The sequence below is a fragment of the Saitoella complicata genome (assembly GCF_001661265.1).
Source record: "Saitoella complicata NRRL Y-17804 unplaced genomic scaffold SAICOscaffold_3, whole genome shotgun sequence".
NCBI lineage: Eukaryota > Fungi > Ascomycota > Saitoellomycetes > Saitoellales > Saitoellaceae > Saitoella > Saitoella complicata.
Window position 1 is genome coordinate 316,172 of NW_017566994.1, and position 13,298 is coordinate 329,469.

The 13,298-nt window shown below is 54.7% G+C and overlaps 8 protein-coding genes across 8 annotated transcripts in view; 6 read left to right on the plus strand and 2 right to left on the minus strand.

Annotated features, from left to right (window-relative positions):
• SAICODRAFT_33381 (uncharacterized protein) overlaps positions 1–1,109 on the minus strand; it is a gene marked incomplete at both ends in the record, with an annotated part of 3,189 nt that extends 2,080 nt beyond the window's left edge. The window contains one exon of the mRNA XM_019168291.1: positions 11–1,109. Coding sequence (XP_019026471.1) covers positions 11–1,109 — 1,099 coding nt within the window. The remainder of the gene's footprint in view (positions 1–10) is intronic.
• A 489-nt stretch (positions 1,110–1,598) lies between these two features.
• Positions 1,599–2,373, plus strand: SAICODRAFT_28995 (uncharacterized protein). Its single transcript, XM_019167289.1, has one exon. The coding sequence runs from the start codon at positions 1,861–1,863 to the stop codon at positions 2,152–2,154; it is 294 nt and encodes a 97-aa protein (XP_019026472.1). The 5' UTR covers positions 1,599–1,860; the 3' UTR covers positions 2,155–2,373.
• A 670-nt stretch (positions 2,374–3,043) lies between these two features.
• Positions 3,044–3,829, plus strand: SAICODRAFT_52589 (GTP cyclohydrolase I; the record flags this gene model as incomplete). The annotated part of the gene is made up of 1 exon (XM_019169151.1): positions 3,044–3,829. The coding sequence occupies one exon, from the start codon at positions 3,044–3,046 to the stop codon at positions 3,827–3,829; it is 786 nt and encodes a 261-aa protein (XP_019026473.1).
• Positions 3,830–4,463: 634 nt separating this feature from the next.
• On the plus strand, positions 4,464–6,374 carry SAICODRAFT_5306 (uncharacterized protein; the record flags this gene model as incomplete). The annotated part of the gene is made up of 1 exon (XM_019169193.1): positions 4,464–6,374. The coding sequence occupies one exon, from the start codon at positions 4,464–4,466 to the stop codon at positions 6,372–6,374; it is 1,911 nt and encodes a 636-aa protein (XP_019026474.1).
• A 245-nt stretch (positions 6,375–6,619) lies between these two features.
• SAICODRAFT_17116 (uncharacterized protein) lies at positions 6,620–7,577 on the plus strand. Its single transcript, XM_019165756.1, has one exon. It carries the CDS (start codon positions 6,698–6,700, stop codon positions 7,469–7,471), a length of 774 nt encoding a protein of 257 aa, XP_019026475.1. The 5' UTR covers positions 6,620–6,697; the 3' UTR covers positions 7,472–7,577.
• A 312-nt stretch (positions 7,578–7,889) lies between these two features.
• SAICODRAFT_33384 (uncharacterized protein) lies at positions 7,890–9,626 on the plus strand (the record flags this gene model as incomplete). The annotated part of the gene is made up of 1 exon (XM_019168292.1): positions 7,890–9,626. One exon carries the CDS (start codon positions 7,890–7,892, stop codon positions 9,624–9,626), a length of 1,737 nt encoding a protein of 578 aa, XP_019026476.1.
• SAICODRAFT_28996 (uncharacterized protein) lies at positions 9,510–11,597 on the minus strand. The gene has a single exon (XM_019167290.1). It carries the CDS (start codon positions 11,461–11,463, stop codon positions 9,775–9,777), a length of 1,689 nt encoding a protein of 562 aa, XP_019026477.1. The 5' UTR covers positions 11,464–11,597; the 3' UTR covers positions 9,510–9,774.
• Positions 11,598–11,878: 281 nt separating this feature from the next.
• SAICODRAFT_5310 (uncharacterized protein) lies at positions 11,879–12,505 on the plus strand (the record flags this gene model as incomplete). The annotated part of the gene is made up of 1 exon (XM_019169195.1): positions 11,879–12,505. The coding sequence occupies one exon, from the start codon at positions 11,879–11,881 to the stop codon at positions 12,503–12,505; it is 627 nt and encodes a 208-aa protein (XP_019026478.1).
• Between the last annotated feature and the right edge of the window lie 793 nt (positions 12,506–13,298).

Here is a 13,298-nt window from a genome sequence, read left to right on the forward strand (position 1 = left end):
GGGGTGGGACAGGCTTCATGCGGGGGGTGAGGGCGTTGGCAGCGCACACAAATTGTCGTGGTCGTGTTGACGTGAGGAGGGCAAGGGCCAGGCGGGTGCGGCTTCTGGCACGTATGGCAGTGAATGGGAGCCGGGGGGTGGACGGGCTGGCAAGGTTGTTGCGGGTGGTGGTACTGATGGCAGCGGGTGCAGATCACGACAGTCGTACTCCCATTATGACAAGGTCCAGGTGGGTGAGGCTTCTGGCAGGTACCACAGTGGTGTGGAGGCTGAACCGGCGGGCAGGGCTGCTGCGGCGGGTGATACTGGTAGCACCGAGTACAGATCACGACGATCGTGGTGTTGTGAGGAGGACAAGGCCCAGGAAGGTGGGGCTTCTGACAGGTGCCACAGTGGGAGGGAGGGTGGCTCGAGGGGCAAGGACCAGGCGGATGGTACTGATTGCAGCGAACGCAGATCACGCCCGTGGTACTGTGCGAGGGAGGGGGACAAGGACCCGGAAGGTGACAGCGGCGGCATTGCTGACAAGTGACACGCTCGGTTACATGCGTAGCACAGGTGTGAGTGGGCGGGCAACACACGTGCGGCGGATGGGGGATCGTACAGTGGATGCAAGTCCCCCCTCCGTGGACGACCGGGTTCGGACAATGTCCTGGCGTATGGAACCTGTAACATTGGTTGCACTTGCAGGGCTCGGGACCGTGATGGACGCCGTGGCCGTGAGGGCAAGGTTCGAAGTGGTAGTTGTGGTGTTGGGTGCAGTGAGGACAGACGCCCGGGGGGAATTGGGTGTGGACACCACCGCCGTAGTACGTGTGAGATTCGCCGGAGGGATTGTGCATGCCGGTAGGATGACCTCCCGGGTGGGGAGAATGGCTTCCGTACGGGTTAGGCGAATGGTGTCCATGATGTCCATGGCCGTGTTGAGGGTGCGGCGAGTGACTGCCTCCATGAGGACTAGGCGTTCCGCGATACCCCGGCTGAGGCGAGTGCGGCTTATTGTACGGGTCATAATGCTGTCCCGAACCCTGTTGCTCGGATTGCTCGTAGTTGATGTGAATATGAACGTCAGGCGCCGCAGACGACTGGAGTTTATTGGCGAGGGTCATGATTGGCTTTGTGGTCTGGATCGGAGAGGAGAGAGGAGGTGAGGATCAGGATGGTTAGCCGTGGGTGGTAGCGGGTCTTATAGCGATTTGGAAAAGGACCGTCGATATGCTGGGATGCTGGGAGGGAGCGAGCATGTGGAGGTCACACCGTGCCGGTCTCACGGTCCGGTAATGCGGTACGCGTTATGATCGCGGGTGGAAGCGCTTGGGAGCCGGTTGTAGGCACGAGGTTGCACCCGCGGCGACTCTTGCAAGCAATCGTGTAAATGATAGACCGGTAAACATACCCAAGGAAGCTTAAGCCGAGGTTCACGTTATCCCGTTGCCAGCGGACATCGATCGTCATGGGATCAGCGAGCTTTGTGTGATTCGCTCGGTTTGAAGAATTCATATGCGAGCGGACCTATATTGATGAGAATATACTATTGCCAAGAATGATCTGATATCGCATAGGTAAGATACACATACACGCGAATTCGTCGGCTTCCACCCCTGCGCATACATTTTTGGTTCAGGCCGGCCCGAAGCTCGGCGTGGGCCGCTCGTCAGACCGCGTGCCTGCGAAGCGAAAGTGCAAGTTGAAGGATTGTGGATGTTGGCAAAGTTGTAGGTCCGAGCCATCTTCGTGTAGATGGAACGGTTTACCGTATGTCCTGCCTAAACAGCGCTAGTGAGATTTCAAGTCACATCGCGACGGTTGACAGCTGATCAGGAACGCAGAAGAATTAGCAGTACAATTGTCGCACAGAAAATGGGCCAAATAACGCCTGGGACATATGAAAATCTGCAAACCCCTACTCACACCGACCACCTCCTCCCCCCCTTCCTCCCCTCCTCCCTGCCCCTCTCCACGACCCCTCCAACCAACCTCCCCACCGTCTCCAGAAACCCATCCATATCCTGCACTGTGAACCCCACCTTCCTACCCCCAACTTCTTTCAGGACTACACCGTCACCCCGTGCGAGGGGTTTCCAGAAGAGGAGGGAACGGGGTTTGCCTTTTGCCCAGGAGATCCCACGGATTGAGGTTCCCCAGGGGTGGTAGTCCCACCAGTGGAGGCCGAGGCAGGAGGCGGTTGCTAGCCAGTCGATCTTTTCGAAGGGGATTGCGTAGGATAGACTCGGTCGTGGTGATGCTGGTGCTGGTGCTGGTGATCTGGACCCAGTCTTGGGACTGGTGTTGGAGGAGGAGGAGGTGGTTGTTGTTGGTGTTGTTATTGTTGTTGTTGGTTGGAGTGGGTTAGGTAGGTAGTGGTAGTTCTTCACGATCAACGTCCGTGTGGAGGGTGAGATCTCCACGTAGGGATCTTTGTATCCTGATATGGCTTTCATGCTGCGTACCAGGCCGCATATTGGGTTCGTGTTGGTCGGGTCGTTGCAGTCGAGCTGCAATTCCCGCGGTGGATGCAAAACAGTACTCGTATTTGGCGACATCGAAGTGGGTGAATCCGTGGGATCGGAGCGAGCGTGGGAACTTGAGAGGCCTTCGAGGATGTTGACTAAATCTGTCATTCTGTAGCTGGGGGTGTTTGGTGCCACTCGAGAAGGGGGAGGGAGGAAGTGTATTTAAAGTAGGTATGGATTGGACTCAGGACGCGGGATGCGGAGTGAGATGAAAAGCCGCTGCCGTGTCCGAATGCCGAGTCATGGGAACACGTGCCTGTGTGTAGCGAAAGGTTGACGTGTGAAGTTACGCGGGGGTTTGTGGCATCCGGGGACATCCACACGGGCTTCCAAGGTCGGCGATGACCGGATAAACTGCCACCGTCCGTGCCTGACGCAACCCACGCACCCCTGCATCTCCGCATCTGCGCCCAGGCCCGAACTTTAAAGTCACGAAGTCACCACGCAGGAAACGGAAAAAACGTACCGTCCCCTTCGCGATGACTCCTCCACCAGTATCGCACATCCCTCCGGCGCCCTCCTCGGAAAACATGACGGAGACCGAGGGCGAGAACCCTACACAGCTTGCGCTCGACACTGCAGCCCCCCTAAACCCCGCCTCCCACCTCCTCAAAGACGGCGCCGGTCCATCGCGACCAAGCACCCCCTACACCTCAACCCCCCCCGTCGACCCCTCCAACGGCCTCTCCTGGCCCGCCCACGGCACCCTCTCCCGCCGACACGAAACCCCCACCCAACGCACCACCCGTATCGAAAACATTTCGACCCATATAACCTCGATTTTGTCCAATTTAGGCGAAGACCCGAGTCGTGAGGGGTTGTTGAAAACTCCGACACGGTTTGCGGAGGCTATCGATTTCTTTACGAGGGGGTACGAGGTTGATTTGAAGGATATCGTGAATGATGCGATTTTCGAGGAGGATCATGATGAGATGGTTGTCGTAAGGGATATTCCGGTGTTCAGTATGTGCGAACACCATCTGGTGCCGTTTACGGGCCACATCCACATCGGCTACATCCCAAACCGCCGCGTCGTCGGCCTCTCCAAACTCGCCCGGATCGCAGAGATGTTTTCCCGCCGTCTCCAAGTACAGGAACGTCTCACTAAACAAGTCGCGTTGGCGATCCAAGAGATTTTGGCACCGCAGGGGGTTGGGGTGGTGATGGAGGCGAGCCATTTGTGTATGGTGATGAGGGGGGTACAGAAACCGGGGGCGACGACGGTTACCAGTGCTATGTTGGGCGTGTTTAGGGAGGGGGGGAAGACGAGGGAGGAGTTCTTGAGTTTTATTAGGGATGGGTCGAGCAGAAGATAGGCCGCGACCGAGGAACGAGGTCGACGGAGGAGAGGAGGCCTATCGAGGCTGCGATGAGGTTGCATCCTTCTCTACAGCTACAGTTTTTGTCTTTTTGCTTTCCGGGTGTTCAGGCGTACGATTGGTCTTTAACAGATTAGGGCATAATACACAAATGGCGGGCATTCAACAGGCCTGGCCCCAATACTCCTTCTCCACTCTCTCTTGTCATTTTGTTTTTGACGTAACGTAGATAAATAAGGGTATCAGTGGGATTCGAACTCGTGCCCTGTGCACGGACCCCCGGGAGCTCAAGAAGGATGGACGGCATTAGCTCGGTGCGGGGAGCCGGCGGGGATGAACGAAAAACAAAACACCAAACCCTGCTGTCATCAACATTCCCAGCGACAGTCTTTTGGTTAGCATTTACTCAGCTTTAGAACCGTGATAAGTCGCAACGACGGCGTCTCTACACCGCCAATACCCCCGGTCCCGGTCATCCTCGCTCTCTATATCTTATGACCCCGACCTAACTTCCGACCCACGGCAGCATACTGTTAAGAACGAACCACAGGCGTCGATAACGACTTTTTTCTTCATCCTGGCGCTAGGCATTTTGTTGGAGGTCCTCACCTTCGTTGGGTGGGTTTTGAGAATGTTTTTGGTGGGGGTGAATGCTGCACTGGGGTTAAACATCTTTCCCGGTCCTGGGGGGGTTGCACTTGGAATTGGAGGGAAGGAGGTGGATGGGGATCTTTTGGAGAGTGAGGTTGTGCCGGTGTCGGAGGGTGAGATTGATGACGTCGTGACTTCCGATCACGAAATCAGTGTCAACACCGAGATTGATGGAGAGGGTGAAGTGAGAGACAGCGACGACTCAGCAAACACCCTCGTCTCCCCCAACCTCAACCCCGCGCCCTCCTCAGACCCCGACACAAGACCACCCACATCGAGCTCAACCACCTCCTCCTCGCGCCGGATCAAACTCCATCCAGATGATTCCTGGCTCAGCACTGAGGGTAAGGAGAAGAGGAGGGAGGAGTGGGTTAGTCCGCGGAAGTTGAGGAAGATGAAGAAGATGGAGGGGAAGGGAGGGGTTGGAGTTGAGGTTGAGAATCCGTTTGAGGTTTTGAGGGGTGGGGATGGGACGCCGAGGAGAGAGGTCGATCATGAGCGAGACGAATTGGGAGAAGCTTCGTTGGAGGAGGACGAGACTGGTAGTGCCTCGGATCCGGAGACTGAACAGGAATACGAAGGTAAGAAGCGCGCCGTGATCGAGGAAGCGATCCAGACGAAAGACGATGGTCAAGAGGAGGGGGAGGCAACGGAGTCACCTTCTGAATCCGTGCCACTGCAGATTGAAGATGATGATGAACGGCTCGCGACCCAAACGTCACAAGAGGCAGGGTTGCATACGCTACTTCCACCCACCCTTCTTGCGGACGCACCACAAGCCGTCGCGGACGTCTCAGCAGGTCCACTTATCGTCTGCGAAACTACATCGGATGATCCCACAACTATCGTATGCCATCCAGTCTCCACACCGGCAGTTCCCGAGGAAGATCAAGTATCACATCAAGAACAAGAATCAGACTCAAGACCCACCACAACCAATGAATCAGTTCTCGCTCCCTTCCCCGAGCCCGAAGATTTACCGAAAAGGTCCATCAAGCCCGTCCTGGCGCAAAAGAAAAGCTTGGATAGCGGGTACGCAAGAAGTGACGACAAAGTGAGCGATTGGGGCCTCGATGAACCGCAACAGCCGCTGAAACCGGTTATGAGCGATGTTGAGGTGATGGGTACGACGAAGATAAGTCGGGCAGAGAGTGCGCTCAGTCAGCTTGAGGATTGGGGCATGGATGAGGTGGCGGCAAATGGAAGGGAGAGTTCTGCGTCGCCACAGGAGTCGAGGAGGAGGACGAAGGGTATGATGAGAGCCGAGTCTGTTGTGTCGAGTACTTCCGCCTGGGGATTCGATGAAGAGGATGTCGTTCCGATGAACCCCAAAACTCCATTACGAAGACAACGAATGACGCGTGCCGAATCCGCGACATCTAAACTGAGCGACTGGGGTCTCGACGACAATGGTGACGCGCCCTCTCCCCTCCCATCGTCCGATCGCATGCGACCTATGCGCTCCTCCTCTTCCTACAACCCTCGGCAGATCCACCGCCGCGACTCCATCTCCTCCCTAAACTCCCGCCAATCCCGGCGCTCTCACACCCAACACATGCACACCCACTTCACCCCCTTCATGCGTGAACTCGACACACAATCCCGCAGAAGTTGGGTCGATGAAAGTGCGAGGAGTGTACGGGAGGGGAGTGTCATTGAGGAAGGGATTAGCGTGAGTGATTGGGGGTTGGAGGTCGATATTGAGGATGGGCAGGGGGAGAGGAAGGGTGGAGGGGATGCGTGGTTGGGGTTGGATGTTGGGGAGGTGGTGGAGGCGGAGGTGAAGAGGGATAGGAAAGGGATGATTAGAACTGCGGCATTTGCTGTGGGCTTGGCGTTGAAGACTAGGATGAACAAGGCGAGGAGCGAGACGGAGGGTACGGTCGTATAGGATGTGGATTCTCATTGCGGCCTGAAGTGTTACGTGTATGGATAGGTCCGGTGGTGTTTTTTCTTTGGAGGATCACGGCGTTTCACCTCTTTTTCTTGTGTCCTCTGTTCCTTACAAAAGTTCTATGGTATTGCTTTAATAAACTTTGCATTAACCATAACGTTAACGAGCGGCCGGCCGCGGGTGCATGCCTCCGATGGTTTGCGCTACGCTCCCACAGTTGCCCCGCTCAGATCAAACGATCAGACAAAACACCAGGAGCAGATCAAGATGAGCGATCCAACAGCAAGTTGAGAAACTCTTCGCATCTCCAATCCGTCAAAATGAGCACCAGTACTGGAACCGATAAGATCGGAACTCTCCTCTACTCACCGACCTCCCCCTTCGTCCGCAAGATCATCACCGCATCCCGCGAACTTGGCATTCTCCACCGCCTCACCATCACACGTCTCCCCATCGGTCCACTCCTCACTGACGCAGAGATCTGGTCTCACAACCCCTTGGGCAAAGTTCCCTGTCTGATCATCGAGAAGGATGACGACGAGGACGACGACGATGAGGTCTTGTTCCCATCCCCGGTGGTGTTGCGATACCTCGATGTTGAGGGCCGAATGACAGTCGCCGGCCGTGACGGGAATGGCGGGACTAAGGAAGAAAGGTTGAAGGAGCTGCAACTCGAGGCTTTGTGTGACGGGATCTTGGACGCGATGGTCCTCGTCCACTACGAACTCACCATCCGCCCCGAATCCACGCCCTCCCAAACCCCCTGGCAATCCTGGATCGACGGCCAAACCTCCAAGGCCCGCCGCGGCCTCCACCTCCTCGCCTCCCGCGTCCGAGACGGCACCATCACGACTCCCAAACCGGACCAAATCATGAATGTTGTGCAAATTAGTTTAGCGGCGGTGTTGTGGTGGTTGCAGCGTAGGTTTCCGGAGGAGGGGTGGTTGGAGGATGAGGAGATGGGGGTGTTGAAGGAGTGGGAGGAGGTGGTTAAGAAGAGGGAGAGTATGGCGCCGGAGCCGGAGATGGAGTTTGGAGAGAGTGTGGTTGTGGAGAAGGGACCCAATGGTGATGAGAAGATTGTTCAGGTGTGATCGTACGAACGGAAACTTAAATGAAGTGGATATACTTATCTGACGTTCTTGAATGGTAATTGCAACTGTAGGGTAACCCTAAACGTCTGAATCCTTCGATACCTCCAAGAAACTCATCGATATACTTTAGAAGTGAAGCAGGGCCAATGAGAGGTCATACATCGAACGTTACCTTCCCGAAGTTTTACCGAACCTGGGGCCCCGCACGCGTGCCGTGGAGTTAGAGTAGAGCGCCCGCTTAGAAGTCCAGATTGGCTGGAACCAGTCGACGTTACCCCCCAACGAGATCACGGATTAAACTTTATACCCCCACAGCTCATTCGGCATGGTCACAAGACTGGAGTAAGGCTTGGATCAGGCGCTCCTTCGTTTCAACTGTCAATACACGTACCGGTACCAGGATCAACTGAAGTCAACGATGGTCGGCGCTCCCGCTGTTACGAAATCGACGGGCACGGAGCACTATAATACTCTTCAGAACAATGTCGCGTCATCTTGGCTCCGCGATCCGGGTCTCCTCCGTCTCAATCTCGGTATCGGGTTCCTTTTTGCCTCCGCGGCAAGTAATGGCTACGACGGGTCCCTGATGAACGGACTCCTCGTCATGGACACCTTCAACCGCAATCTCGGCCCCAACATCAGTAGTAGTCTACTCGGACTCGTTATTGCGGGGATAAGTTTGGGTGGATTACCGAGTTTTATCCCGGCGAGTTATGTGACGGATCGAGTGGGGAGAAAGAAGGCGCTTGGGATTGGGTCGTCGTTGATGGTGGTGGGAGCGGTTGTGCAGGCGTTTACGAAGGGTGCGTATGCGATGTTGGCGACACGTATCGTCATCGGTATCGGACTTGGGTTTTCTCAGACGAGTGCACCAACCCTCGCGACAGAACTCGCACATCCGAAACATCGTGGTGCGATCTCGGCACTTTTTCAGGCAACGTGGTATTGGGGTGCGATTGTGGCTGCGTCGTGTTGTATGGGGACATTGTTTTTGGATTCGAGTTGGGGGTGGCGGCTACCGTGTTTGTTGCAGGCGGTGTTTCCGGGGTTACAGCTCGTTGGACTCGCGCTCGTGCCGGAGTCGCCGAGGTGGTTGGTTTCGGTTGGAAGGGAGGAGGAGGCGAGGATGATATTGACAAGGTATCATGCGAATGGGAGTATTGATGACGAATTGGTGCGGTATGAGTATGAGGAGATTAAGGCCACTATCGCAGCTGAGAAGGTTGGTGCTGCGCGGTCTGGGTTCTTGACGTTTTTTAAGACGTCGGGGAATCGGCACCGGTTGTTTATTTGTGTGTTTTCGGGGTTTATGATTAATTGGGTGGGAAACGGGATCGTGTCGTACTACCTCGCGCCTATTCTCCGTACCGTCGGCGTTACGAACTTGACGGCACAAGCGGGGATCAATCTGGGCATGCAGGTATGGAATGCGATATTGAGTGCGGTGGGTGCGGTGTGTGCTGAGAAGTTTGGAAGACGCCCATTGTGGTTGACGAGCGCGAGTGGCATGTTGGGTGCGTTCGTGGTCATCACGGCGCTGTCTGCTACGTTCGCCAAGACGCAATCGCATGCGATCGGCGCTGGTGTTGTCGCGTTCCTCTTCGTCTTTTTCGGATTCTACGACATCGCGTTTACGCCTCTCTCCATCGCCTACCCAATCGAGATCTTACCATTCCATCTGAGAGCGAAAGGGTTGAGTATCAACCTCACCGTCGTCTTCGCCGCGAGTTTCTTCAATCAGTACGTCAACCCGGTCGCATTCGAGAGGTTGGAGTGGAAGTTGTATTTCGTGTATGTTGGCGTTTTGTGCGTGGTGATACCTGTCATCTACTTCACCTTCCCCGAAACAAAAGGCCGTACGCTCGAAGAAATCGCAGAAGTCTTCGATGGGAAGAAACCGCAGGTTGAAGAGGATGGTCGTGGTGGTGCGGATGGACACGGGAGGGGGGAGGTGAGGATGGTCCGAAGTGATGATAAGTTCGATATAGAGTATGAGATGGAACCGACGGATTTGGTATTTAGGGATCCGGGGTTCAGTAAGGAGGGGATTCAGATGGAGACGATTGTGCCGAAGGGGTGTGGGACGAAGCATTTGGAGACGTTGACTGTGGCGGAGTTTAGGAAGGATTGTGCGATGCTTGATCGGGCGTGCTGAGTTACCGAGGGTGTATTGTTAGGGCATTTTTCGGAGTGGGTAGGGGAAAGGAGGGTATGTGTGATATTGATGATACCTAGTGATACCTACCGAAAATCCGACTTTCGTTCTTCACCTATGTACGTGCATATTCCCATAGCTTTCGTAGTCAAGAAGTACTCCATGACCTCCTTCGCTGATCGTCTTCGTGGTCTTCCCCGACTTCCTCGAACAATGGAATTGCATGGTTCAACGACCCTGGTATTCCATCTACATCGAATATCCTCGCGGCCTTCCCCTTTAGTAGATCACCAATGCACGTATTATGCACTGGAAGCTTTGATAACAGCCTACACAGCGCCCCGAAAACCTCTCTCGAGTCTGCCTTGCCCGACTGAGTTAATGCATTCGCAGGAGAAGGAGGGGAAGGTGTGCACATAATCACGTCCGCGAGCGCGTTCGTGACCTCGAAAAGTTTGAGTTCCATTCCTGGCCCATGAGCACGAATCGCATCAAAGGAGAGCTTGGAGGTGACTTTTAATACATCGACCGCGATCTCTTTCGGGAGTGTGAGGGTCACACCCGCTTCGGGTTCGGCGCCCGCTTTCGCACTCGGTCCACAACAGCCTTGTTTAAGTCCCATCTGCCAAGCGAGTGTTCGCATCCATTGTTGCGTAATGAGGATATCCGCCCTCTGGGTCTCGGAGCTATCCGTCGTGATCGGGAGGGGTCTCGAGAGTCGTTTCCCGAGGTCCGTGAGCCATGTTCGTGAGAGATTTGGGTTCGGTGCGGTTTCGTCGTGCGGGTGGAAGAAGGATGTGTCGAGGCTTGCGAAGAGGTGGACGAGAGAGACGAAGCCTGTTAGGACTGTAGGGTCATCGACGTCTGGATCATTGGTTGAGGGGAGGGAGATTGTAGGTGCCAATACGGCAGGAAGGTTCCCGTGCATGGATGGTCCACGCTCCGTCACGTATAGTAACCAGAATAACCGGCGTAAGCGACGCCGGTCGCGTGGATCTGAGTATGCGGCGTATGTTGACTCTTTGTGAAGTTCGAGGAGTTGGGTGAAGGTGATTGCTTCGCGGAGGTATGTGATGGATTTGTGTGTCCAGCCACTTTCGGAGGCGTAGTAGACGTGAAGGAAGAAGGAGGTTAAAGCGCCGGGTTCGGTGGCTTCTTTGGGGTAGTCGAAGGTTTGGCGGACGCGGAGGCATTCTTTGATAAGGAGATCGCCGGTCGCGGTACCAGATGTTGCGAGCTGGAGTTGTGCGATAGTGGCCGCGCAGAGCGCGGTAGCCAAACAGTACAGTTCTGGATCTCGTGGGGAAATAGCAAGCGCAGCTTCCAGATCTGATGCCGAGATGATCGGCCAGATCGGGTATGTTCGGTGTCTGTATATCTGGATATAGGTCTTAAGTGACGACAATGCAACCCACTCATCTTGTCGCTGGGGACCAAAGCACGATGCGCTTGCCGAGCCCGTGTCATCTGAGGAAACGGAGGATGCATCGCGGATCGGCATGGAGGGCGAGTCCGGTGGGTTCAAGAGAGAATGGACAGGACTTCGCGCAAGTATAGGTGATCGCATAGCAGGAGGACGTTCGTACGGAGCTCCATACATCGCTTTCTGTCTTTCAATCGCCTCTATGGTGCGCATTCGCGGTCGGCGGGGTCCGGTCTTGCCGGGTACGCGGAGGTAGGTGCAGTCGATCCCAGCGCCGACGCATTGTTGGCATGGGGAGGAGGATATGGGGATGACTCCAAGCTGAATTGAGATGCTGATCTCGGCATTGGAGCACTTGACTTTGCGGATCTTGCAGCCGTCGCAGGCACGACGGACGGGAGTTGGCGAAGCCATTGATTGTTTGGTAAGAACGCTTAACGGCGAAGGAAGATTTCACACTGCCCAATGCGATGGCAGAACAACTGAGTCCGCAACGTCTGGTATGTAACAGAAATCGGAGAATTATCGCACGTTGGAGTTTAAGGTTGTATGGTGCGGGTAGGGTGCAGTATGGGGTACAGCGAACAGCAAACCCGAAAAGGTGCCGAGAAGCGAGAGATGATATTATGGTCCGAAACTTTGTGGATTTCTTTTTCCGATTATCCCGTATGCTCGGGCAATTTTCTTCAACATCTACGACTGAGAACCCTGAGCGAATCACGCTCCGCGGAGATCAACCCACAGCACCCTGCCTTATCGCAATCAGGCAACCGTTCGCCGAAGGATTTTGGTCCGTTGACCTGTCAAACAGTTGATCCTTCACGTCACAATGTCTTTCGAACCCAGTACTCGCTACCAAAAGGCGATCGAGGCCTTCACCGCCGCACACACCGACGACCCTCGTCCTTCCTCCACTGGCGAACCATACAACGTCCTCTACCACCGTCGCCTCGCACATTTCTGTCGCGAGCTGTGTCTCGCCGGGGACAACACTCCCTCCGAGGCGCTCTTGCTCGCGGCGAATTGTCAGCATATCCGAAGATGGGAGCATCCGCGTTCCGACTTTTCCGAGGGTCTCGTCGGTTACAAAACCTGGCGGACAAAGACGAATCGATGGCACTCGGAGGAGGGGGAGAGGATCTTGTTGGCTTCTGGGTATGATGCGACCGAGGATGCGGATCTCATCGCTCGTTTCAAGGAGTTGGTCACGAAGAAGACTTTGCAGAAAGATGATCCTGAGATGCAACTTTTCGAGGACGCGATCTGCTGCGTATTCCTCGAAAACGAGTTCGACGAGTTCAAGGATCGGTATGAGGATAACGAGCAAAAGACGATCGTAATCGTGCAGAAGACTTGGGGGAAGATGGGACCGTTGGGAAGGGGGATGGCGGTCAAGTTGTTGGATGGGATGACGGAGCGGGAGAAGGAGATTATCGGGAAGGCGTTGGCGGGATAGAGGGTGTGTGGGGTGGATATTCGTTTTTATGACGTGTACCAAGTGTTGGAGCGGTTTGTCATGATACGGAAACGCGGTAGTCACAGATATCTGATTCACGGGGTATAACACTTCACTGCGGTAAACCTAGTATACACACGAAACCCTTAGAACACGAGGACAACTTTTCCCACGGTGAATTGGCCTACTACTAGTACATCGACAGGCCATGGTATGGCCCGTCCGGTTCGAGCGCAGCTAACCCGTTCGTGGGAACGATCGGCTGATGCGGGGTGTCATCCGCTAAATACCACTTACTGAGCGTAGGGGTGAATGGGGTTTTCTATTAGGACTAGCTAGCATACATATCAAGATCAAGATGAGGCACAGGAGGCCCAGAAACAGTGGCAAAGTGACACGTGCACATCACAGGGGTTAGGGTAACCCTAAGACCTCTCAATGTTGGTCGCTATTTCGTAGACATCCTTCCCAGAAGCATATTGGTTGATTACCTTGTCGCGGTCGACATCGGCACATATCTTCCCAAGCATTTCGACCCTTACTGAGTTTCCTAGACCCTTTTTCGAGCTGTTTGGAGGTGTTTTATGTTACCGTTACAGGGGTCTCGCGCATGTACGAAAATGCGCGTCAAGAATTTTGCACACAGCAGTATTGCAACTGAGAGTATTCGTGACAGTCGAATTCGGGGGGCTCGTAGGGTATTCTTCAAGTGTGGGCATAATAATCAGGAGGATGTCGAAGTACGCCGACTAAGTTTAGCATGGTGTTGTTTCATAATGTATCGTATTTATGA

Coding starts and splice junctions, on each gene's coding strand:
- SAICODRAFT_28995 (XM_019167289.1), top strand. CDS start 1,861: ATGGGCCAAATAACGCCTGGGACATATGAAAATCTGCAAACCCCTACT.
- SAICODRAFT_17116 (XM_019165756.1), top strand. CDS start 6,698: ATGAGCACCAGTACTGGAACCGATAAGATCGGAACTCTCCTCTACTCA.
- SAICODRAFT_28996 (XM_019167290.1), bottom strand. CDS start 11,463: ATGGCTTCGCCAACTCCCGTCCGTCGTGCCTGCGACGGCTGCAAGATC.